At 39.0% G+C, this 26,830-nt stretch overlaps 3 protein-coding genes and 2 non-coding genes across 8 annotated transcripts in view; all 5 read right to left on the reverse strand.

Annotated features, from left to right (window-relative positions):
* ec (ubiquitin specific peptidase echinus) overlaps positions 1 to 26,830 on the reverse strand; it is a 57,889-nt gene that overhangs the window by 27,588 nt on the left and 3,471 nt on the right. The window contains exon 2 of the mRNA XM_041775175.2: positions 19,321 to 19,616. Within this exon, the coding sequence (XP_041631109.1) occupies positions 19,321 to 19,581 (261 nt within the window). The 5' untranslated portion in view covers positions 19,582 to 19,616. The remainder of the gene's footprint in view (positions 1 to 19,320; positions 19,617 to 26,830) is intronic.
* LOC108079230 (xenotropic and polytropic retrovirus receptor 1 homolog) lies at positions 4,035 to 7,240 on the reverse strand. Of its 4 annotated transcripts, none has more exons than XM_070288482.1 (5): positions 7,057 to 7,240; positions 6,296 to 6,995; positions 5,507 to 6,220; positions 5,156 to 5,456; positions 4,036 to 4,773 (listed from the first exon to the last, which is right to left on the reverse strand). In XM_070288482.1, exons 1-5 carry the CDS (start codon positions 7,123 to 7,125, stop codon positions 4,572 to 4,574), a joined length of 1,986 nt encoding a protein of 661 aa, XP_070144583.1. In that variant the 5' UTR covers positions 7,126 to 7,240; the 3' UTR covers positions 4,036 to 4,571. The 4 variants fall into 4 exon arrangements, with proteins under 4 accessions (XP_070144585.1, XP_070144583.1, XP_017029002.1 ...); XM_017173513.3 differs by having other exon boundaries at positions 4,037 to 4,773; positions 6,296 to 7,004; XM_070288484.1 differs by lacking the exon at positions 7,057 to 7,240 and having other exon boundaries at positions 4,035 to 4,773; positions 6,292 to 6,430.
* On the reverse strand, positions 7,979 to 8,050 carry TRNAP-CGG (transfer RNA proline (anticodon CGG)). The gene has a single exon. It is a non-coding gene; the product is annotated as a tRNA-Pro (tRNA).
* Positions 16,004 to 17,309, reverse strand: LOC108079231 (uncharacterized). The gene is made up of 2 exons (XM_017173514.3): positions 16,966 to 17,309; positions 16,004 to 16,896 (listed from the first exon to the last, which is right to left on the reverse strand). The coding sequence occupies exons 1-2, from the start codon at positions 17,246 to 17,248 to the stop codon at positions 16,115 to 16,117; spliced, it is 1,065 nt and encodes a 354-aa protein (XP_017029003.1). The 5' UTR covers positions 17,249 to 17,309; the 3' UTR covers positions 16,004 to 16,114.
* TRNAQ-CUG (transfer RNA glutamine (anticodon CUG)) lies at positions 20,887 to 20,958 on the reverse strand. Its single transcript has one exon. It is a non-coding gene; the product is annotated as a tRNA-Gln (tRNA).

Consider the following 26,830-nt stretch of genomic DNA (forward strand, 5'->3'; position numbering starts at 1 on the left):
AAAGGATACAAGTACTAATAAATAAATAATAAATAATGAAATAATGAATGCATTTGAACTCTATTTCTTAATCCCCCTTGTCACACTTTATTTCAACATTTTTAAGTGGCTTCAACTCACAAAACTTTTGACAATTATGATAATTCTTATTCGCAAATGCCTGCGTTTGCTTGTTGTTTGTCGTGCAACAAATTGTGGCAATTACTTAGGCATTCCTACACACAGGAGTGTGTGTGTGTGTGCGAGTGTGTGTTTGTGTGCACCTGCAGCTGGCTAATTAAATTGAAATGTAAAAATTTGAAATTCATTTGCCGCTTTGAAAAAATCACTTGACGCATTCACATCGATTTCCCGCTAACCATAATTTGCAATTTTCCACGAGAACACGGCTTATTATGATCAGGCTAGGCCCCGGGAAAATGGGCGCAGTTGGGGGGTTATAGTTTTTTTTGGGGGCGTGGCAGTGGCAGTAGTTGGCGGCTGAAAGGAAGGTCGCCTCCAGTTGCCACGGCAGTTTGATCTACATTAAGACGACCGTTGCCCAATCAGCCTCTGGTTGGGGTTTTCATTTCGTTATGCCTGCTTAGATCAGGTGGAGTTATAAGCTAGACATTATTTATATATATATATATAGCCAGGGATTGGGAGGGAGACTGGTGAGCCATGGTGGGTGCCTGAGGCTAGCCACTCCTTTGATTCTCCAACAGATATTAGAAAACATAAGCTGTTGAAAGCCTAAACAATGGAAAGCTTTAAGAATTTAATTGTAAAAATAATATATATTTAATTTGTATATTTTATTAAATATTCCTTAAATGAGCTTTAATTTAAAAATTACAAAAGACTAAACATTAGCTTTCAATTCCAGTAATTTTAATAATCTTTAGTATTCTCCTTTATTTTAATTTATATTTAATTTCCGCTGTCTAAACCTTAGCCTAAACTTCCCTCGATTATAATAATTAACACATTAACTCATTTACCCTTTTCATTTGCAATTAACCCTTAAAAAGGAAAGGTTAAAAAAGTATCCTCAATTAATGCCTGTCAAGTTCTTTCAACTTGTTTCAATTTTGGTAAAAAACCATCTGCATTTGCAGGACCTCTGCCAAGACTTGAGTTAAAAGTCTTGTCTCTTGCAGCTGAAATTTAAAAAGGATAAAAAACCAGCAGCTGGTTTTTATACTGTTCTTTTTTTTCTTCCTTTAAGTTTTAAAAGATAAAACTTGGACCAACCAGGGGGTATATCTTCGGAGCTAGGACGCCAATTTATGTGCACAAATTAAAGAGCCCAAAAGAGAGAGAGAGAGAGAAGAAAAGCCACAAAGACAGAGATAGAGAAAGCTACACAGGAGAAGAAAATAAATAAAAAGAATATAACAATGTTTTCTACAAGATTATCCTAATAATTTCTTGAGAATTTTGCAAAGGAAATCTCCCAAAATATAAAGAACACTTTGGTATTTTGTAGAGAATTCTTCTAATAATTTTTAAACAAAAATCCCCACAATATAAAATAAATGTGAACATTTTCTTAATTTCTTAAGCATTTTTCATATTAAAAAAATTGGAAATACGTTGAAACAAACTAAAATAAATTATAATATTTACTTATGTTCGGATTTTACAGAAAAAAATCCGCTTAAAATAAAATAAATTTGAATATTTTCCTAAGGTTTTTCTTCCTAATTTCTTATGTTTACTCTTTAAAAAATCATCAAGTTCCTTCTAAAAAATCTAGCCTCTTTAGCGACCTTATTTTTCTTCAAGTGCTCAAGTTAAAAAAGAGAAACGGGTTAAAAAAACGGCAGCATAAAGGCAATCAAAAGGCTGCCACATAAATTTATAAGCTGCGTCAGCCAAATCCCCGCTCGCTCTGGCCAAGAAACTTGGCTTTAAAAAAACGAAGCGATTGCGATATGGACATGGACGCGTGCTGCTCCGTAAAAGGGGGTATCCACAGAGAGAGAGAGAAAGAGAGAAGGGGGCTCTGCCCAGGGGAGATCCCAAGGAGTTTCCAGCAACCAGGAAAAGGAGCCTTCTCTCTGGCTCTAGCCAAAACTGGTTTCGCGGTTTATGTTGCCATGTTTTGGCCCTGTCCCCAGGTTCCTGCTAAATTTAGCACGAGCTGGCCATCAAGCTCAGCTGGCCAAGAAGAGTCCCAAGTCCCAAGGAACCGAAGAGCTAAAAAACCCAACAGCTAAAGAGCTGAAAGGCTGGCAATAAGGGCCCAGGCCAAAATAGTTTTTTGGACTTTGAACGCCAACAGCTTGTTTGTTGTTTGGCCTGTTGTGTTTTTCCTTTTCTTCTGGCCCAAAGCTAAGCATTGGCAATTGCAGTTTGGAGTTGCCCATCTAAGTACGTGTGGATGTGTGCATGGCTATATAGATGGATGTGCATATGCCCAAAGTTGGACATTGGCCATAGGGAGGGCACTCGCATCGGTGGTTAAGTTAGAAGAAGGAGAAGGTTGGTAAAAGAAACAAGGGATATATGGTATACCTCGAAGGAGTTAAATTTGAATTCAGTTTAAAACCAACTAGATTTCTTAGGATTTTCTATATAATAAAATAATAATAAATTTGTATACCGCTGTTCTACACAATATTGACCGTGTTTAAACCTTAACTGGGCTTGGTCTGATCCTAAATCGCATTAGTACTCGAATTCGTATTCGCCTGGCTTGTGTTTGTCTTTTTTTCAGTTTGTTTGTTTGTTTGTTGGCGTTGCCTTTCGTTTGCTTTGCCTTGGTTTGTTTATTTGTTTGTTTTGGTCTGGTTTTGGCGCGTGGACTGTACCAAGATCAACATCGCAACTGCAGCAACAGCAGCAGCAACTGCTGCATGTCGCACTGTGCAGGCTGTGGCTGTGCAGGCAGCTTAATTGACGCGCCAGGCAACGTCGTCAATTAATAATGGCAACAACCAACCGACCGGGCCAACTCCCCCCGCTTTCCTTTCTCCTACTTCCCTGACTTGTCTCCAGAGAGGAGACAGTCGCCGCGACAAGCAGCATAAATTACAGTTGCCATTAACAACAGCAGCATCAGCAACATCATCGAGTCAATGGAAAATTTATGTTTGACTCGTGCCCAAGTCAACAGCTAAAAGCACGATGAGAAATCACAGGGAGATTATAAATATAAAGACTTAAATATAGTAAAAATATGATCAGAAAATATATATGTATAAAAAACACATGTCAAATAAATATTTATTAAAATATATTCCAGAAATATTTATTTAAATATATTATCTAATAAAGATTTATGAAAAAGGAAATAAATATTTTAAATTGGAACTCTTAAATGCTTTAGCAGGGGAAAAACTAACCACTGAAGATCAAGAACTTTTCACTTAAGGCTTTAACCCCAGGGAATTTAATTCTTCTGAATTTCTCCCAGTGCTGACTTTATTTTCCCCTCCCGAACCCCTTTCAAGAATCTCTTCCAGAGGCCAGTTATCTAGAGTTTGGACGGTCATCGTCATCAAGATCGTCCTCGTCATCGGTCATGACGTTAGCCTGCGCATCAGTGATTCCCAAATGAAGGAATGTGATTGCAGATCAAATTACAAAATAAAAATAAATAAAAATAAAAGGTAATAAACAATACAGAGAGAAAAAAGAGAGGTTCTTAAGGAGTCAAATCCTTTTGTGCTGGCTAATCCCATGGCCATGGATGTGATCATCAAAAAGAGAAGGTATCCTTTATACTTCAGATAAGACTATTAGGGATGGAATGCTTTATTAAAGATATAATTACCACCCGAGGCAGAAGTCTATTGTCTTCTAAGAGGATTTGTGAGCATTAGGTTTTTCTTCTATAAAAGTGATTTTTCCTCTTTACAAGCTGAACATAATCTTTAACCATGAGATTAGTTTGATTTTGGTGTCTAATTGCGGGTCAAAGTAAATTATTTGTATTTTTTTTTTTTAAGTATTTGCCACTGGAAATTATTAAATGGACTATGAATTTTATAGGTAGAATATTAAATATATAAATATTCAATATATAAACCCCAAAATCATTTGTAAATTATTCCCAATTTTTTTTATATACCAAGATGTAAAAAATATGCAACCGAAACAAATGGCAACGAAGTGTATTGGTGGTGAATAACAGCCTCCCGGGGCTGCCTTTCTCTTTCTCCTTTGCCAGATTAGAATGTCTGGAGCTTCTCCAGCTTCTACCTTCTCGCCCCTCTCTTCCTTCAGATTCACCGCCTGCCGCCTGGCTAATTACGAGGCTAATCAAAGCTCGATGCGAGTCAATTAAGAGTCGGCGGCAATCCGTGATCGGTGGCTCCAATGAGGATCTCCACAAGCAATGACAATTGTTGTACCCGGCGAAGGTAGCGGGAGCTGCTGTCTGAGGGGGGGATCGGAGCCGCTTTTGGGTGCAGTGCAGCTGGACAACCGGTTTGGCGCGTGCTCTGTGCTCCCTGCTCCCTTTCCTCCTCGTCCTCTCTTTCGTCGCTTTGCACAAATGAATTAATTAAAGACGTCGACGACGCCGAGGGACCCCAGAGAGATCCGATCGGATGAGCAGCCTGGCTGGACCAGCTGTTCCTCTAGAAGTACTCCTTGGACAGGTGATCGCGCGCCTCGGGCTTTCGCCTGTTGGAGACACCATCCGACTCGTCCATCATGCTCTCCAGCATACGTTGCTGGCGAGGATTCAGCTGCGCCAGGTGGATGTCCCGTGTGGCCCGAAACCTTCCGCAATTGTACAGATGCTCGTTCTCCAGCCGCACATAGTTCCAGATGAAGCGTCTAAGAAGGGGGAACAGGATGGAAACAGGACATAGGTTCAGCCAAAAAAAAATAAAAATAAATAAAAAAAGAGAGCCGAAAATCGTAAGCCGCTGAGAAACCGCTTTTAGGAATGCCAGAAAATGTTGATATATCGATAGATTCTTGATATTTAAAGCGAAATTGGATTAAACTCGATATATCAGTGCCTTTTTCAAATTGTGCCTAGTTAGCCTCTAGAAAACTTTTGGAAATATTTTTCGAAATAATATAATCTCCACTAAGCCAAATTTAAAGACCCTACAAGGGCAACCGATGATGAAGCCCAATAAAAGGCTTCACAACTTATGAGTAATTATTTCCCTGGCTGAAATAGTCGCCTCTTCAAGTCTCCCCCCCTCACCTGGTGATCTCCGCAATGCTAGTTATCGTCCGTAGGTTGTACGGCGCTATCAGGTTGTTGTAGAAAATTCCAAACTCCACAGCCCAGAGCCAGCGGAGACAGAAGTTCTCCACGATGACAAAGTAGTAGAAGGCCTGCGGATAGACGAGCTGCTGCCGCAGGAAGATCCCAGGCCCATCCATGATCTGAAACAAGCCAAAATCCCTCAGAACATCCCACAGATAACCATAGATGGTGGCCGCCATGCTGCTGACCAGGAAGAGCCAGGTGTACGGATTGCTAAAAGGACTGCCATGCCGACCTGGAAAAGGTGATATCAGTCACAAGTTATGGATGAACCCCCAAGACTACCCTCCGATCTCTGGCGCAGCGTGTCGAAGAGAACCACCAGAAAGGACATTGAGTACTTTCCCGCATTGAACAGATAGCTCACCGACTTGGAGCCACTGTCCCGAAACCGTCGCAGGCACTGGGCAAACCGAAACCAGGCGGGCAGACACCGCACAATGGGCACTACAATCACGTCCAGGTGGAAGCATTGGGAGCTCTGCTCACGACGCAGCCAGCAAACCACAAAGAAGCGCACCATGATGTAATGATCCACCAGGCAGTTAACCAGCGAGTTTAGCTGGTCGCCCATCCAAAAGTCCGCAAAGCCCACATAGTGCAGGGGCGCGGTGATCACTCGCCCTAGGAGCTTGATGGTCCACCAGCGAGCCTTCAAATCCAAAATGGGCAGAGGCATCACCAGCAATCCGGTCATGATCAGGATGAGGGCCAAAGGAAAGACAAAGGGATCATTTAAATGCATGGCCCTGTGATGGAGAAAGCCCAGCATGGACAGCGTCCAAAGGATACCAAAGATGCTGGCAATCTCCAGATACCTAGCCGGCTGCATGTGATTTCTTGGGTCTATCTCAAAGATGAGGATGTGATTGACGCCCGCCCGCTGCCAGCCAGCCACATTGGCCGCCATGTAGAGATTGAAAATCACCCAGGTGAGCGGACCTCTATACAGACTCATAAAGGTGGCCGTGTTAACCGCAGAGGGAGGTCGCTTCCAGTCTAAGAGGAGGAGAAGGAAACCCAAAGGCGAATCAATCAATCAATTCTCAAGAAGAGACTCCTAACACAACCTACAACTGATTGCTGTGCCCAGGAAGAGCATCAGGAGCATGCCCAGGGCAAAGCCCGCCTGAAAAACCATAGTTGGTGACGAGGGTTTACCCAATGGCGGCACTCGTAGCTTAGCCATGGCCAATTGTCGATTCCCTCCGGCCAGATGGGTGGTGTACAGATCCTCAACCTCACGGATCATGCGCTGCAGAAAGCGACTGTCCGTGAAGACAGCATCCTCCACATTATTCTCGAACCAACTGCCGGCGGATGTGGTGCGTAAATTCTTGTCAAATTTCTTGCAAATCTTCCGGAAGCCAGTCTCGTTCAGCGTCTGGTAGTTCTGGATGAGAACCAGACTCAGGTAGAACTCACAGTAGGCCGTGCTCAGCTGGCCATGGGTCATGGTCTTCTTGGGCGCTGTTAGATTCCGGGCCTGATACTTTGATCCTTGGCTTGGATTGCTGCCCTGTTGCGAAAGCATGGAGACCTCACTTCCGGTGTAGCCGGGTGCCCGGGAGAAGGCCAGCAGCTGGAGCTTAAGGTGGCCATGCTTTCGCTTCGCCTCCATGAGCTTCTCCAGAAAGAAGTTGTCCACTCGGGTCAGCTCCAGCTGGCACTCCATGAGGAAGCGCTCCTCGAAGGCACGGTAGTAGCTCTGGATTGCATACTCCTCAGCCAGGATGGTCGAGGGTGCGTCCTCCAGGCCACGCCTAATCATATGCTTGAGATCCTTGAGGATAACAGGGATGAGTTACTCTCACTATCTCTCTCCAGCTCCTTACCCCATATCGCATGTACTGCTCGCGCCACTCGACCGTCAAATGGGACTCGAAGGTCTTGCCGAACTTCATCGCGGAAGGGCGGAAGCCCCCAGGACGTGCTTCTATGGCTCGGAGAGTACTCCGTCAGCTAGCCGGCCCCGTAACATTCGTATTTCGTCAGTTTGTACAAGTTTTGACATCTTTCTCCGGGCAGTCACTGAAGTTTAGGTGATTTTGCAGGATATTTCAATACAAGGCATTTGCCTCATTTTGTTGCCGAAATCTTAGGAAATTGGTTTAATTCTTGTTTCTTATGGGTTATCTCTATGATTTTTATGCATTTTAAGTGTTTTGAGACAGTTGAAGGACGAAAGACACCCTTTTATCCCTTATAAGTCTGTCACTCTTACCTTCGATTATTATTTTGAAGAGTATATATGATATTTAAATGGTATTCAGAGTTTTAAACATACCTGAAAGTAAAGGAAAAGTAAGTTTAAAGATTAGTTTGTGATTCATTTGTATAAATATATCATATATATAAATATATAATATAATCTAAATTAAAAGTCAAAATAACTCAATTAAAGTCCAAGAAACATACATTGCAATTTCTTTGCCTCCATGTCAGTGGATATATAAATTAATCCCAGTCAGCCCTAAGAGTGAGTGGCTTTTGCCACTTCCCTCGATTGTGATTCACTTCCTCGATCTCATTATGCGTTCGCACGCTGTTCTGCTCTTCCTGTCCAGGCAAAGCTAAAACTAAAGCTAAAGCCCAGACTGAGACCAAGACCCTCCCAGAAGTTGAGTGAGTCAGCAGAGCTGGTAAGGAGCATTTATCAGTTGCCAACGATAAGGGGAAATAAAATAATTACTAATAAATACAATATTAAAATAATAAAATATAATAAAACAAAATAGAAAAAATATACCTAGGCTTGGGCTCGTCCGGGAGTTGAACCCGGGACCTCTCGCACCCGAAGCGAGAATCATACCCCTAGACCAACGAGCCGGCTCTGATGGCTGCGAACTTTTTTCCTACCACTTTTGACTCATAACTCTAGACAGCTGTCCCTTATTGCAAAAATACATACATATATATAGATATATGAAGAAGCTCTGTACTCTCTTCTGGGTTCTTTGCAGGCCTTTCTCCGTTGTCCTTTCTGCGTTCCTAGCTTTTCGCTCTCGCGGATCTTGCGGGGCTTCTGAGGGCCAAGCCGCTCGAGGGTGACGACGATCAGAGCGATGTGACGCCTACGACAAAAACAAAGAGATGCCTAGAATGGCAACCGCAAAGTACAACAACAAATACAACAACAAGGAACTCAACAACAAAATACAAGAACAAAAAAAAAAAAAAGTCAACAATAAATAATAAAGAAAGCAAGCCAGGGATAAGTAATTCTCAAGAGTCTCTTTTGTTGTTCTACTGGAAACAAAGCATTATTACGCAACAGTTTATGGAATAAACAGAAAGAAAAAGTGTATAAAAATAAATAAATGAATACAAAATGTTAAAAATAGTCTCTAAATAAAATTGCATTTTTTTTTTAAATATTATTAATTATATTTTTAAAAGGGAATTTAGAAGAATATGGGGATTCTTTAAGGTTTTTTTTTCGTTGCACATTTCTTCGAAGATCTGTAAATCCTGAATGTGTGACTTGTCACAAGAAAATAAAATAGTTTAAATATATTTTAAATAGGGTTTATTTTAATTATTTTTTTGTGTTAAATATACTTAGAAATCTAGTGTTTTTATTAAGTTTGCTCTATAAACAATTTCATTTTTTACACCTTAAAATTTTTACAATTTTAATATATTATTAAATACTTTAATTTGTATTATATATTTATATTTAATATTTTTAAATTAATTTATTTATTTTATTTAAATATTATTATATATTTTAATGTAATATTTTGTAAATTGATTTATTTATTTGTGGTGTTTTACACTGGCAGCCATAATTTATGAGCCACGCGACGCAAAGAAACAATTAATTGACAAAGAAAAAAAACCGGCAGCCACCGCAAATCGATTTGTTACTTTTTTGTACTATTTAACCCCAAGCCTTTATAGTATTAGGAAAAAAGATCTATACATATATAAAATACGCTCCGATTGGGGTCACAGGGTAGCGCCCCTTGGAATTCGGTCTGAGATTCAGATTCGTAATTAATTAGCGGCCTGGGCGAGGCCTGGAGCTAGACAAATTTTCCAGAGAATTGGAGTTTTATACACTGTTAATTGGTTTTTTTTATATATAAAATATATTTATAAATTAAAAGGATTGGTTGTTGTCAGGGTGGGACAAAAAGGAAATAAATAAAAAATATAGGAAAAAGAAGGTTTCCAAAAGGAATAAATACATATAATGAAACTTAATATTTAAAATTATACAAAATTAAAAAAAAATAAGAAAAAAAAAAAAAAAAAAAAAAAAAAAACATTAAAACCCTGAAATTCTCTATACTTTGAGCCTTACATAATTCGTAAGTTAAAGAAAATAAGCGGAAAACCCATTAAAATAATGACTTCTTTGTACACCTCACAATTAGGAATAATATTATTAATAAGACATAATCTGCACAGAGAACATGGCCAAAGGAAACCCAGCCCCGTCATTGATACCATCTGCCAGCATCCTCAGTTGGCCATTTTCGCAATCAATCAATTAGTGGGGACGACCGCTTCCTCTCGCGCTCTCTTCCCCCCTCAGCGGAGACAATGTGTGGCGCCAAAGCGGAAGTAGGTCGGGATAGCAGGAGAAGCATCCACCCAGTGCCAACTTCCGTTTTGATTGGCCAGCAGGCCAGCAATCACGGCCAGAACTTGTGCAACTTCCGTGCTCAGTCAATGGAAATTATGGCATCGCCGGAGCTGGGGCTTCAGTTACAGCTCCAGCTCCTGCTTCAGCTTGGTAATTACAAATGTCAGTGCCTCAATTGGCAATTGGCAATGCGTAATTGGCTAATTGAATTGCCATTGATCGGTGGATGGAAAATCGAGTCGCAGTCGCCGTAACTGCCACATCCGATCATTCATCTTGGCTCCATCACAATCCCCGTCGAAAAATCCCCTGCTCCTGCCGCTTCTCCTTCTCCTATAATTAATCATCCAAAAAAATCTTTCACACAAAACATGGTCCATCTTTGATGGTGGTCTAATGCCCTCTGATCTCTGATCCCCTCGGCTGTGGGTGGTTCTCCGGCTTTGAAAATACTGGCTAATGACGCCCCCGTCCAAAAAAAGTAGAGAGACCACACATCATCATCAACATCTCTCATCGCTCTAGGGGCTTTTCTGGGGATTTCTCTGTTGAGTTTTCCAACGCCATGCGGGATGCTAAAGAAAACTACTGGCCCGAGTTGCTCTGAGAGCAACAAGAAAACCCAAAACTCGATTTGGCCACTGAAATGGCAATTGGAAACTAGAGCAGACTGGCGAATTTATTTTGCTTATAAGCCGGCCACAGTGGGTTAAGGTCCATTGAAAAATTATCGAAAATTATGGGAATTAAAATATTTAAACTTTCATTAAGTTATGTAAAATATTTAAACATACAAATTTAACTATTTTAAAAATCTATATATTTAAATCTCATATAATTTTTAAAGTAAGATATGATTATGTATTTATTTTTCTTTAAAAATCCCTTTAAATATTATATTTAAAAAAGTTTCCACAGATTTTTGTAAAAATTAAGTTTAAAAAAAAAGGCACTTTAAAACTTAATAATGCCCATATGATACACTAATGCAGTTTTCATTAATTAGCTACTTCATTAGAACCTTGAAAGAGACCACTATATGTGTAATTTTGTGTAATTTGGCTTGAATTTTGCTTGGATTATTTTGGTAATACGACTACGGTCACATCGTCCGTAAAAGGTAAACAAAAAAACGGACGCCATTCGCGGCGTATTACTATGAATTTCTGAATTCCTCGTCGAAGTATTCTTGCATAAATAAATGCAGAATCCTTTAAATTTATGTTTTTAACCTATGATGCTTAAAATTTTTTTAATTATTACCAAAAAAAAATTTTAAATTAAATTTACAGCGCAAGAACCTTGCCACCGCAAAACATATTATTTTTCCTAATTTTCTAATATTTTTTCAGTTAAAAAAACCAGCGAAATTATATAAAAATAAATATCTCATTGTGAGACCATACTGTCAATGAGCTGGCTAATACATTTTTCAATTACAATTTTCTTCATTAAACCCGTATTTTGTTATCGAGTATCTAGTATATAATATGTAGATCTATCGATTATCGCTCCAATGAAGTAGCTAATGCATTATTCTAATGCATTAGAGCGCCATATAGTCGTCTTGCTCGCACTTGTGTAAAACGCTATAGCGCTGTCAAATCTTTAATGAAGTCTCTAATTAATGCGGCTGTGTCATATCAGCATAAGTAATTAAAAATTTATAACTTTACTCAGTCAGAAAAAAAGTAAACTTGAAACAAAAAGAATGTCTTTGCCTGCCATCTACAAACTCCAATTTAATATTATAAATGTTTACTTCTTGAATGAAAAAAAAAAATTTGTAATTATTTTCTGCAGTCAAAACAAAAAACCCTTCCCACTGTGCTAACCTGTTGTTGGACTCGATTATGATTTTGGCCCCAAAGAAAGCATACTGCCAAAATAGAAATTGAAATACTTATAGAAAAAAAATATATATATACTATACGATATGTACAGACGAACAATGCAGGAAATGGGCATTATTCTGGGCCCGGCCATAACAATTACCTCTGCAATAACCATTACAATTACCACCACAAACACTCTCTTGGAATTTCTAATCTCTGACTCTCGGCTGTCGGCTTTCGGCTTTCACCTTTATCTCTCTTTGGGCCCAAAATTCAGACCCGATTCTCTCTTGACCACACGGAAATGGTAATGGAAACGTTAGTGGAAATGTAAATGGAAATGTAAATGGAAATGTAAATGGAAATGTAAATGCCGTGTAAATACACAGCGGCGAGGCGGCTAATTGAAAATGCAACGGAAACAGCGGAAGTGCAGAGCACTCGGACCTGAATTCGTTTCAATTTGAATTGATTTCGGTTCGTTTTGGTGTATTTGTGATTGATTGTGTCTCAATTAGAGCCAACTGTGACACAACACAACACAACACACACAAAATGGGAAATGGAAAATGGAAAACAAACTGGTATTCCTAATGAGAAGGGACAATCGGTTCGATTAGCTAATGAGATTGCATTTAACAGATCGAGTTGGTAAACATGCAAATGAAAGAGTATCTGGTGGGAAAAGAAAGAAACTTTAAATAAATAAAATTAAAAAAAAAAAATTGTGTAGAAAAATGAAAATAAAATCATTGATCGAATTTTTAAAAAAGAAAAACCAAGGTCCTCTAAATCTGTTTGAACACCCATTAAATTTATATCATAATTATTTTGATTTATTTTGCAAACTTAAAATAAAATTAGAAACTATGCTCGATCTCTATCTATGTACCTTCTATTATTTCATTTTATTTTCTGGCAACTGCCAATTGCTGTTCACAACTCATCAAACAAAGGACAGACTTTATTTAAATTTGGCAATTGTTGCCAGCAGAGTCACGAAGTAACATCATCATGGTCAGCATTGTTGTTTCAGGGCCAAAAAGCGAATGCTGGCGGGCTAACACCCGCATACTTAATGCCCATTCTGTTGCCCGTCTTCAGTCTTGTTTCGGTAATTGTATGGCAACAACAACGGGCAACGGACAACAAACATTGAACAACGAACGAACATCATGTTCAGCCATTCGAAAGTTGTCCATGTTCAATGAACCTTTTAAACTGTTACCATTTCTTGTGCTCACTCACTCGAGTTCGTGTCCGCAGTCTTTCGTTTCAACGAAAATTGAATTTCCATTGGCCGTTCGGCGCTTCGTGGAAATTGTGGAAAGAAACGGTAGCCCAAAGTGGAAAGTGTTTTCCGGTCTCCCGTCTTCGCCACCTCCTTTTCTCCATCTCCTCTTCCCCGATTAATGGCTCTATTAGGCCGACTAATGAAGTTGTCCAGAGAGAGGGGGGAAAAGGAAATTTGTTCTGATTGCAATTCCATTTCAAGGTGACTTTGTAGGTCGGTTTGTGGATATTTATTATTACTTTAATAATAAAAATTTAAATACACATTAAATTGCATATTGTATTGTCTTCTATTATTATTATAATAATGTTAAATAATTAAATGCACACTACATTGTAAACTTATAGCCTGGTATTCCAGCGGTCAATGTGACTATTGCTTGGGCAGTTGTCGATTTTAATAGGAAATCGATAATTGCTTTTTTTAATACTTGAATACTTGTACTTGTTTTAACAGCACTTATTTTAAACTTTTGTCAACACTGATGATTTTTGTTATCGGAAATAGTCAACTTCGTCGCAATGAAAATTTCATTTTTCAGTTGGCACACAGCCTTCACAGAGCTAACATCTTATTTTCATCCTTTTTTCTAAACTTTTTTTAAAATTAATTTTTATTTATTTATTTTTTTGTTTATTTTGATCAAAATGCTTTTTATATATATTCTTTTGTTGTTCATTTTTTAATAATTCACCTGTCGTAATCCAACCAACTCCATTAGTAGGTTGGTGTATGTGTCTTCGCTCTTTTCCTTGGGGTAGAAGTTCTTATTTGTGCCTAAGAAGAGCTCGACTTTTCACAGGCAACGCTTTCAAGTGGAACCGTCTTGGATCTACATTTTTCGGTTTCTTTTTAATGTTTAAAATGTTTTACTTTTATTTATCGAGTCTTTTAATAATTTTGTTCATGGTTTATTTTAATTTTATTTATTTTTTAATTTATTTTTAACTGTTAAGTAATATTACATATACATAGACATATACATAAAACTAGATATAAAAACAAGTAGTTAGGGATAACCTATCTAACAAAATAATAATAAACAGTAGAAATAGAATTATTCACAAAGATAATATAAAATTCTAAATATTTATATATGTCGGAAAGTACATAGGTTGCTAGGTACAAATTTAGAATGCTTGTTGCTTGTCGCAACAATAGGAGAGAGTGAGAGAGAGAGACAGCTTGAGATTGTCTAGGATTGACGTCTGAGTGAAAAGTAAGAAAAGGTGAAAGGGCCACAGGAAAAGTGGCGTGATGGCAGATACGATTTGACTGCGCAAGCGAACAGAATTCGCTGGCTCGACTACGGTTTACCTAAATAACGGTTGTCTCCGACATATACATACATATATATATATATATATATATATCTTGTACCTTTCCGCCTGTGGATTTTCTAGTGCTGACCAGAAGACGACTTAAAATTGTATCTCTTGTTTCAACTTTGTATTTCTGTTCTTATTTATCATCATTTTTTTGTTTTTTTTTTTTTTTCGGCCTGAAAATTTTTCTCACATTCCTAATGACAGCCAATGGGCAGTCTGTCGCGGCCACCAAGCGGGGAAATCATCATTTGCTTTTGGCCATAAATATCAAATTCATATTAGTTGCCAGCCAAGTGGAACCCCTTTGGCTTATCGTGTGAACTAATCTGAGGGGAGTCGCTGTCGGAACTGGAGTCTCCGCCATCGTCGTCGTCGTCGTCGTCGTCGTAGCTGTGAAATGATGTGCGAGTCCGTGAGCATGGTACTTCCTCCCCTTCCTGGGACCCCTTATAAAGTATATATATATATAGTGAGTCGTATAGTATCATGGACCGATTGTTGACCGTCTCGTCTTTGCCGCTGAAATTGAAGCCCGGCCTGCGACTGCCGGTTATTTGCAGCTACTTTATTACACCACAAAAGACCCAAGACGCTGGCAAAGAAGCGTCTTCTTGAAGGCTTCTGCCCTCTTGGCTGATTGTACGTGCACTTGCAGAAACATTTATACACGAAAATAAATTATAAATAATAATAAATATAATTAATTTAAAAAATTTATTGAAAAAACCTAACTCTTATTCTATGGAAATGCTTTCTTCAACACAATTTCTATAGAAAAAAAAGTAAGCCTAAAAATAGTATAACATGATTTTTTGTTGGTTAAAGAAAGAAGATGTATCAATATATCGATCTCGTATCGATTCGATACTGGATATTCGATATTATGTTTAATAAATCGAACTAAATATAATCGAACAGATCTAAATAAATACATATAGCATTTTCTGATGCTTTTTGATAATATCTATGTTTATTCATAACAAAGCTATATTTTTCTATATTTTAAATTTCAGACATTTTCTCTGTATATATAGAAACATCCCTTTTTGTCTGTTAAAATTTATACATTTTTATTAGACTTTGAAGCGGTGTTTTATTTTTTCAAGTGCAGACCTTGCTGTATATGCTTTTTGTCGCCGAGGGTCTCGCGTTGCAGTTGAGTGCCCCCGACTCCGTTCTGGCCAAAAGAAACACATTAAAAGCATATCAGATGGAATCATGGGTCTGTTCTCAGCGTTTGTCAGTTGCAGGTTGCTAGTTGCAGGTTGCTAGTTGCAGGTTGCTAGTTGCAGGTTGCAAGTTGCTTAGTTACCAGTTGCCACGCACTAGCACTAGACTCTTTGACTTTGACCAACAATTTTGTAAATAGAGACAAAAAAAAAAAATTAAAAAATTAAAAGAGAAACAATCAAGCCTTGTTTGATCTCGGTCGCCTCTAAAGACAATGGATCTGTGGATCTTGAAATCTTTGGATCCGAAAAAAAAGCCGAAATCAAAGCTGGCAAACTGTCATCAAATGTCTTGGGTCCCAAACTTTTCGGGGCTTGGCCCACGCCATTTGGCCACATTTGATTGCCATTGTCTTGTCGCGCTGATTTGTTTCCATTACCAAGACATTGTCTGTGTCGTCTTCCTCGGTTTTAGGGTAAACCAGGGGTATATACGGCTAGTATATACCATAAACTGGAACTTTCCTAAATATATTTAAAGTATTTAAAATTTTATTTAGGATATACTTTATGTTGATTACAGTAATAGGTATCTGAGGTGTTTGAGAAAGTAAATCCGATATTCTGAGAGTGTAAAGTATCTAAAAGCTGAAATCCCATACTTGTTGATCATCTACAAATCCTCGGGCTGCGGCTGAAGTTGCCTCAAATCCTCGATGGCGTAGCGCAGGACGAACCTGTCATTATCGCTGTTCTGTGGCATCTGTAAGGGCCAGTCCGGCAAGGATCTCGTATTGGTGCCGTGGTTATGGTTGCGCCGCTCACCCGGCAGACGATAACGATTTCTGGCATCCGGATGATGCACAGCCACAGGTAACTCCACTTCCTTCCGCTCTGCCTTCGGCTTAGCCTGCCGATTGCCCCTAAGCTTGGCCTGGAGCTGCTCGTCCCACTCCTTGGCTGTGGGTATATAACGCTTCGATGACGAATCCTTTTCCTGCTGCTGCTGCTGCTGCTGCTGATTTTTCTCCCCACCCATTTCACGTAGCATCCTCTCGATGCGCTCCTTCTTCGCATATCTTAGATTATCCACGCGCATCCTCTCCTGGGCGGTATACCGCACCGGAGAGTGCGAGAGGTGGATAACTGACATCGGTGACTCTAAGCTGGCTCCGCTCATATTATTGGGGAAGAAAGGACGTCGACAACGTCGCTGTTCCTCCAACATAAGGGCCTCCAGGGCCACCTGTCGTTCTTGAAAACGAAGATGTTCCTGGACAGCCTGGCGCTTATTCTCGAGTATTAAGAGACGCTCCTCATACGGAGAAGTGCTGGTTACCATCTCCTTGCCGTAATCTATGGGATTTCCATGGCAGTACTCTCTGATCTTCTTGCCTGCCTTTAGGCAAGGCATAATTGTGTATTCCCTGTCGTTCAATAGAACCACTTGACCAGCTTTCATCAGGAAAAGTTTTTAAATATTAATTGGAAGAGTATGAACAAAATAAACAATAGATATGCCACCTTTCATTGACAAATTTGGAAATTGCCTCCAATAGAGCTTTACAATTTCATCCTCCTCCAGAGCCCCCAGGTCCTCACCAGAGCCAGCTTTTACCTGGGTCATGGCATCCTTCTTTTCTCCCTTTTTGTAGTTTCGCGGCACAAACTCTGGGGCACTTGCATTGAGCTTCACTGTACCCCCTTCATCCTTATCAACTTCAATAGCTTTGTCCTTGTCAAGCTGTGGCGATGACTTCTTGAAGAGCAGCTTACCGAGACAACTAGCTTTCACAAATTTTTCCATAATTTTTATAGTTATTTATGGGAGCGCACAGCTCGTTATTATAGAAGCCACTGACACTGGACACTGAGTCTACTTGGATGGACACACAACCCGAAAAATCAAGGCCTACTATGGATCCTTAATATATTTTAATTTTTAGATTATAATTTCATTTTCTTATATTGAAAAAAATAGATAAGTACAAATTTAGATTATCGAATATATAATTTATTTTTTGATATATCGAATTTTAAATATCGAAAACATCGCAAACTATAAATGTATTCAATTTTTCAAATGGAAAATGTCGTAAACTTTAATGTATCAAAATTGTTAATATAAAAAATATCATAAACTTTGATAATATATCGAAATATTTAATATAAAAAATATAAACTTTGAATTATCGATTTTTTTTTTAAATTTAAAATATGTGAACAATATCGCATTTTACTAAAACTATTTATATATTATACACGAAAATTTGTATAACATTTTTCATGTTCCACTTATCAAATAGAAAATAGATTTATAGCCCATATATCATAATGTTTTCGATCATTTTCATCGACTATAGCAATATGGGTATTGCTTACCAGTTTTCAGCCATAATTCCCCCTGAATCACAACTAAGAGGACTCAATGGCTGTGTAAAGCTCGTAACACGTATCGTGTCGCCTGATGCCACGCCTTGGTCTTTTCGTAAGAGTGGCATGTAAGCAATAAAGCTGAATAAAACCGAATAAAAAAAAAGAAAAAGAAACCGACATAAGAAATAAGAGCACACGCCGTCCGTGCAATTAGTTTAATGTTAGTGGCCGCACCTAGGCCTCACCCAGCCTCCTAAGATCCCAAGATGCCAGCTCCCCGATCTCCAATCCCCAAACCCCCTATCCCCCATCCCCCTTGAGCTGTCTACCGGGGTTAACTACTGTATCTGGATGTATGGTGGATGTATGCGCCAGTGAGTCATGGCGATCGATAGAGAGATTTATCAAATCGATAATTGAGCGAGGCCCGCAGACAGTTGCACAATATGTGTAGCACTCGATTATCGATCGATCGCTGCTAAAGCGTTGTGAAGATGCTAAGGCCTACAGATGTGTATTTAGCAAAAGGAAAGGTGTACGATATATTTAACGTACTCATATCATATTTCAAATGTAGTACACTTAGATATATCGAAATTTTAAATATCGAAAGATACCGGATTTTAAGTTTAAATGTGAATATCGATTTTTAAGATAATATTCAGTAATATAGGCTGCAGTAGGCAATATCTGTGGCGACATTACTAAGCCAAGTTAATCTTTATAAATACATATGCTAAAACTGCTGAACAAAATCTTGAATGGATAGATAGATACCGTATAACGTGTTACCAATAACTGGGAAAAAAAATCTCAACTAAAAGGTGAAGCAATGCTACTCCCAGCCAACCCATTTCTGGTTGCAAACGGACTAATTGTTGTACGAACTCTACCGGCTTTTGCATAATTTCCCTGCCATCCCCATCCCATAACCCCATTCCGAGTTAGGGAGCATATCATTAATATACAAATTTATGTTTATTAAGCGAGCTGCTCATTTCAAATTTATGCAACTGGGGTGGTGGTGGTGGCGTGGCATGGCGCCTTCTGCTCCCTGGCTGGCAAAAGAACAACTGCTTTGGGCCAAGCTAACTAACAACCAACAATTGGCCATGTGAAAAGTTTACCTTGACTGAGAACTGAAACGAGATATACAAAGACACGGAGAGGGCAAGCTGCAGATGATGATGATGAGTAGGTAGCTTGGGCTGCTGCCCACCTTATATGGAGCATTCGTGGCGCCCACATCCCAGCCAACAACAACCTCTCCGGCTAAATTTAACAACAAAAAACCCAACGAAATTCGGCGGCCAATTAACACAATTCAATAGATGATGGCTAAGACTAAGGCTGTCGCCGAAGGTTGCTACATATCTCCTCCACTGGAGGCCATCTATGAGTTCCTCATCTTAGTTTTATATTATTATAAGCTAGAAAATATATATGGCTTTCATAGCTAATAATTATAATTTATAGTTATTTTTATATAAATTTCAGTCCTACCTGCACGGCACAATTGAGGAAGCAATTATTCTGCCCGGGTCCATTGAGCAGACCCTTCGACGAGGGCTCCAAGCTGGGCGACATCAGGCTGTTCGGTGCTCTTAGCAGTTCCAGAATTCGGTTACGCTCGGAACCGTTTTGTAGCGAACCCACGGCATAGGGTTTGGGCGGTGCCTGGCCGTACAGAGAGTTCGACGTGGCAGTTGCTCCGCTAGCTCCACTGGCCAGGCGATACAATGTGCTGCCCGGTGTGGTGGTCATTTTGCCTCCACTACTGCGGGTTGAGTTGTGAAGCTCTGTAAGCAAAAGAAGAAATGAGAGGTAAAAGACAAGTGTCACTCAATCACTGATTTCATGTCGCCATGTCATCGGTCACTTTCGACTCTGACAGCAACTGAGGGATCCCAGATTTGAGATTTCAAAAAGGAAAAAAAGAGATTCAAGATTCAAGTTTTGAGATCTAAGATCCAAGATAATGTGGGTTGGCCCTGACGTGTCGCCGGCAATTAGTCGCAGCTGTGAAAAATTTCCCTCATGTCAAAGTAGAAGCGTGAGCACGAAGGTGGATTATTACACGGAATATTATACAGATAGCCTAGTTTCTATAACATATGTATATAACATCTAAAACTTGAGAAAATACTTTGAAATTATCTATATTTTATACAAGAAAAATGATCATTATATTAGTACCCATTCTATCGGAAATTTTGTAAGATTTTCCCAGTGTAAGCTGGAGAAATTATTATTTTACAAGGTTTTTATTAATGATTAAGAATAGTTTTTGATAATTTAAGATGTTATATATTTTATTTTTAATATTTCAATAAGTAAAAGATATATGAATAAGTAAATATATAACTATGCTAGCACTTAAACTGTGTTAATTAAAAAAAATTAAAACAAACATAACTTCTTTGAAACTTTATAAATATTGATGAAGCGAAATCGATGCTAGAAAATCCTTAAGAACGGCCACACCGGCTATTCCGGCACCGATTCTCCACTCTCCACTCCCCAAAACCGGAATGCTTGGCATTTCTAATCACAAATCCCCTCTCCGACCGACTCCGCCCGAGTTCTGCGAGTGAAAGTCGCGGCGCCAGAGATACTACCAACATTGGCAAGTAGCATAAAGTTGGCTTTTGCGTAGCCATGGAATTTGTGTCACTCGGAGAGCGGAAATGGCCAACTGAGATTATGCAATCACTAATTGCAGGCCAGTTGTCATTCGCAATTCATTCATTCATTCATTCATTCATTCATTCATTCATTCATTCATTCATTCATTCATTCATTCATTCATTCATTCATTCATTCATTCATTCATTCATTCATTCATTCATTCATTCATTCATTCATTCATTCATCAAGACGGCACACGGCCAGCATTTTTATTTCTTTTAGATGTTTTCATTTCAGCTCGCATTGCGCACATTTTCAGCTTGACACGAGTTTAGCCACGGAGAAAGCTTTCGAAAAATAAACATGATTTGTTAATAAAAAAAATTTTAAAATATAAATTTAAAAAAATAAAAAAAATAAAAAAGAAAAAAGACAAACTTAAGGTTCCACCGAGATTTGAACTCGGATCGCAGGATTCAGAGTCCTGAGTGCTAACCATTACACCATGGAACCCACTTGATTACCATGAGCTTAAAGTGTCAGCATATATTTCTAAAAAGAAAAATATTTATTATTAGCTCTTGGTATATTTAAGGCTAAAAATAAATTTTAAATTGCTGAAATGCTGAAAAAATTCAAGACTTGGCAAAATATTTATATTAATCTACCAAGGGTGTAGGTAAATGCTGATATTATAGCTTTTTTTTCTTTTTTTTTTTATTATAAACATTTTCCGAGAACGAAATAAACGTAATTTATACGCTTTCTAAGCTACTCGTAATAAATAAAATTAAAAAATGTAAATTTAACTATTCTTCCCAGAAACTTCCCTAAATAAATACATTTTTGTTGATCTTTCCTTGAAATTGTTATGTATTCACGTTCCCGACATTATTATTTTGATTTGCCTCAAATACCCAAATTTCAAACACAAATCAGCTTGATAAATATGTTGCAACATTTGAATATTAATATTTTTTTGAGAGCCGGGAGCTTGCCCTCAATACCTGGAATCGATTTTCAAGTGGAAATCGGAGAGCCGCAAGTGGAAATCGGAGACTTCCAATGGTCAATTTGGGTTTTATGCTAATTACCGATATGCCCCCCGAACGTTGCTAATTGATAAATGCTGCCTACCATTTGGAGACCCCTTAATTAACATAATCTGGCCCAGATGCACCTGCAACGGGAGAGCTGAAAGCTGAAGCAACTGTTTTGCATATTAATCAGGTTGGTCAAGAGAATGGAAAAAGAGGTGAAAAGAGGGGAAAAAAAGGTAGCCTGATGCGGCATTTCAATTGCCGTTGCGTGAAATGCCACAATTTGTGGCAGCAGGCAATCAACATTCGACATCCAACATCGTCTCGCTGTCAATTCAATTCGGAATCTATCATTGGGCCATGCAACATCATCTGGTAAATACGGGCAAACTTGATCATTTTCCACTCTTTTTTCAGTTTTTTCTCTTTGTTTTATTATTACTTATTCGGATAATTAAGAAATTCTTGTTAAATTACCTACTGCAGCTCACGCAATGGCTGGGGAAACTCTATTCCTCGAAATTTATCATTAAACATGAAATGAATACTTAGCTGTATTAATATTTTTTATGGCGAGTTTCTTTATAAACAATATTTATTAAAATGCAATTTAAGGTATGTTTTATATGCAGGAAAAAATCAGAAACCCAAAAAAAAGATAATGTTTATTAACAAATTTTGAAAATAAATAAATTTAAATTTAAATTTACAGACAAGATGCTTTAAAAAATCAGTTTCTCCGAAAGAGGGGAAAACCGAGATCGCCCAGTCACGCACTCGCATTTTCGCGACAATTACGCCGAGTCTGAAGCTAATGGGATTCGGGATTTTGATTCGTATTCTGAGCCCAATGGTCACTCCACCACGCTCATTATGCCCGAGTCGTAACCCATGCTGGCGCCAGCAGCTGGCCAAGATCGCTCCATTAGTCAGCTCCAGCGAATGGTGGACAGTGGATAGTATGGCTGGAAGTGGATTGACCTCGTCGGAAAAACGTGACATAATGCAAATCACACAGGGGCCACCAGGTAGATAATAAGCCCAAGCTCTGTTCCGAGCTCTTTCCAAGCTTTTTGTTGGAAGAGAAACTCATTGGCCACCGAATAAATTTGTAGAAAGGTGTGGAGGTGATATTTCTATATTCCCACACCCTGGCTACACATTTAAGCTAGTTTTAAATATTATTTGGATTTTTTTAAAAGCAAAATAAAGCCTTTTTTTAAGTTCTTGGAAGTTAATCATAGATTTCTTGATATAGTAAATAGTTGGAATATTTTTTTTCAGAGCAAGGGAACTTTCTTTCTCCAGCTTGACTGACACATTACAATAGCTCAATCAAGTACACAGCCACCTGGAGCTAGTCTCTACTAGCGGCTCCTCGTTTCTCTCGATGATTAGGCCCCAATTGCTCTAGAAACTATGCCAAGAATGCCAAGCACCTGTTGGCTCCATTTTCTGACACACAAACTAGTTCCAAGTACCAGAGAGACCCTGAGAAATCAATGCAGTTTCTTCGCTCTTTCGGCCTTTGTTTATCGACTGCACAGCGAATGAAACGCTTGAACGTGTTGGAGCTTGGAGCTTGGCCGAGAGCTCTACAAGATGTACCAAATTGACCAGCTGCTGCTGCTCCGGATGAAGCCAGTTGCCCACATGATTCCCCTCCTATTTCGTACTTAATTTGACAATTTAACGGCCGGCGTTTTGTTGGGGCAATCATTGCGTTTCGTTTCGGAACTTCCTTCCCACTCACCAAAGTAGCCAAAGTAGAGATAACGTCTCGCCCACGCAACGCCCCCACACCTTGAGACACTGACAAAATTGTAGTACAGAAATAGTAGTAGTTTGAAGTTCCACAATTTCAGAATAGTTCTGGCATTAACCTAATGCTAAAGCACGTTTAAAGCTTGGAATTCTCAACTAATTCTAGCAGGAAGTTTGTTAATAAATATCGGTCTAAAAATTCACAGATAATATCAGTATATCCATGTTGCAACTTCCATATCCCATCTCTAATAAATCGATATTCTATCTGATATGTTTATCATATATCTGATACAAAAACTTAAAACTTATTGATATTATCGAGCTCTAAATTTCGCTCTATATCATAAACTAATTTTTTTTCTTGACTGCAACACTGATCAGTTGCAATTTGCTATAATTTTTCCCTATGTTAGACAGCCCAGTTGAGCGAATTAAACTTCAGCGAACCGAACCGAACCGAACCGAATCGAATCGCATCGCATCCGAGTCCCAAAGTCCATGGCACGAGCTGGGAGCATGGCCAACAAATTGCGGCACATTCCTGTCGCGATCGCACAGGTGCGGACATTAATTTGGCATTCCCAATTGTCGCGCATCAAATCGGAGTTGCAGAAACTTAAAGCTCACAGTCAGACGGCAGCTGTGCAGTTTAATTGCAGAACTCATCGGGAGTGAGATCGGAAGGAGAGGAGAGATTTAAGACTAATGATCAACAGGTTGATACTCTGTCTCTAAATATAAATATAAATAATGTCTTCAAGTTCTAAAACTTTATATTGTCTAGTCAACATAAAGTTCTCTCTATTCATATTAAAATAAAAGCATTAATCTTTAAGAAAACCCTAAAAAAAAACCATACTCAAAGCCTCATCTACCCTTCTTTAGAGAGTACCCTGTGCAAAAGCACAAATAAACAGTCTTTGTGCGGAAAATTTAAGCGCAAAAGTGCCACAACAAAAACAAAAAGAGAGAAAGAAAAAAAATAAGAACAATCCAAGCTTGGGCTTGGGTGAAAGGCTGGAGGGAGTTGGAACAAGCCGAGTGTCCCATGGCGACCGCGAAATCGAGAACTGCCAAGACAATGCCTGATTGTGACTGACAGTATAATTTATAGTTTTGCGATTTGAACTGCGTCGCAGCCGGCAAAGCCGACAAAGCTAGCCCCAAGATCCATCTCCATAGAGAAGCCCAGCCTCCCAGCTTTCCCCCTCCTCCTCAAAGACCGAGGCCGATGTCCATCAAAGGCAATGTGTCCACTCCAGCGTGAGGAGCCAATCAAATGGAAACGTAGCGAATCGGAACTTTGTGTGTGGCAAAAAAAAAAAATATATATATATATATATATATACATATATATAATAAAGAAACCGCAGCAGCTGTCATAACCGACAACGGTCATCTAAAGTCTCAGATCTGGGATAGCCATCGCCATCACCAATCTCCCATCTCCATTATCATGGATCATGGAGGCTAGGTATGCAAATTGACTGCGGAGGCCTATCAGATGTAGGCCTCATTAGTGGATCGCTTTGGCACTTGGGCCATTAGCAACACCTTCGACTAGTTAATTATGGCACTGGTCATAAAGTCGCGATAGATGCTCCTAACAAGATTCAGCCAGATAGATACGCATACACAGGGAGAAAACATAAGATACGTTTTTTAAAAACACAAACGAAACTCTTTCAGAGAACTGCTATAAACTCTCTGTCTTTCAGTCGCAACTGATTGTTGAGATTTGCTTGTACATGGCAGAGAAAGCTAGGCATGCGAATTTCTTACAGTGTACGTCTATTGATAGACTCTATTTGATTTTGAGCTAGTGGGTGTGTTATATGCAAATTCCAACGCAACTCCAACCGAATTCTGAAGCGATAAATTCCGCACGTAAATAAAAATAAAAAATTATACAACTTACAGAGACTGAAAGACAGACACAGCCTTTTGTCTTGCGGGTCTTAACGTATTTTGTGGCTTTTAGCCACGTGCGGTTCGGTTCTCTGGCGTTTTCGTTCTCTCTCGCTCGATCTTTGAAGACGGTTTTATTTTATGGAAATTAACATTTTTTAATGGGTTTCTTTTTCAGGCCAGACCGGAGACCGGCACACACATTATTTTATTTTATTTTTTTGTTGGAGAGCAGAGTCATGCTGCACACAATGTGAGAACTTGTGGCTGCTGTGATTTCCCCATCGTCAGATCGGGGCAGCCGAAAATGCTACATGTTGCGTGTTGCTTGTTGTTGTTGTTGTTGGGGAAAAGTCCATCGCACAGGCATCGATCTGGACAGGTTTTGGGCCACCCGAATGCAGTTTTAACGGTGGCTCTCACTCAAATTGACTACGGTGAAAGCGGTCGCGTGAGAGAAAGATAACGAGAGAGAGAGAGAGAGAGAGAGAGAGAGAGACACCAGCCAGCGGTCTTGAGAGCAGAATAAGGACTTGAGAATTTTAGAATTCCTCTCAGTAGTCTTAAAATTCTCAAGTTCTTATTCTGATCTACTGTTAAATTAAAAGGCGAATCTAGTCACTGTGGTTTGTATTTTAATAAATTAAATTAGTTAATTTAATAAAATTAATTTTATAGAATTAAATTGAAACAAATTCAATTTTAGTTAAAATAAAAATAAAATCTAGATATAAACATATTTAAAACGATTTGGAGTCTACAATAATTTATTTTGTGGCACAAGACCCAGCGAGTCGTAAGTCTTGATAATTTTGTATCATCTTCTCTTCTTTGGCATAATATTAAAAAATCGATATATTTGCATATTACAAAAAATTAGATTAATTACTATCGAAATCAATTTAGACATTTTTGAAATTGATGCTAAACACCCCGAAAAAAACAATCAATCAATCTTAGACATGGATTCTTAGCATGGTCTTGCTCAAAGCGGAAAAAAAACCAAAAATAATAATAAACACGACACTGATACGGATCACAGATAATGATTGCTTCCACATGGAACAATTTTCGGCAATATTCGAAGGGAAAATGCTCTGGGAAACTGCACTCAAGATGGTATTTCTTTCGAGGGAAATGCATCTCAAGTGGCCATCGACAAGAGGGGGGGACCGAAGAGAGTTTGACAAGTGCAGCGATCGCATTACACGATGTGTAACAATCGGATGCGGGGAAGAAAACCTGTTTATCGATCAATCAATCTGCAATTTAAAATCGATTAACAGAAAAGCAAACGGAAAACGACAACAAACGGCAAGGAAACCGGCTGCTACGACTACTGTCCGGTCCTGTCCTGTCCTCCCTGTTACTGTCCTATCTGGTTCGATGTTCTGCTCAGTTGAAATGTTGTTGAAATTTGGCTGCCTTAAGCAAGAAGCCCCGAAAAAGAGCAACAAAAGATCGAATATAATTACAAGACAGACCCAAAAGCGAGCCCAAAAATGGTCATGAGTCTGGGGCTTCACTCCACTCCAATTCCAACGAGTATATATAGTTATGTCTTTGGGAGATCCAAGATCCGACTGGAAGACAATGGCCTGGCGACGGAACCAACAGCAGGTTCAATGACAGCCCGCAATAGATAATCATCATCATTATCATCATCATAG

This window comes from Drosophila kikkawai, chromosome X, assembly GCF_030179895.1.
Source record: "Drosophila kikkawai strain 14028-0561.14 chromosome X, DkikHiC1v2, whole genome shotgun sequence".
Lineage (NCBI taxonomy): Eukaryota > Metazoa > Arthropoda > Insecta > Diptera > Drosophilidae > Drosophila > Drosophila kikkawai.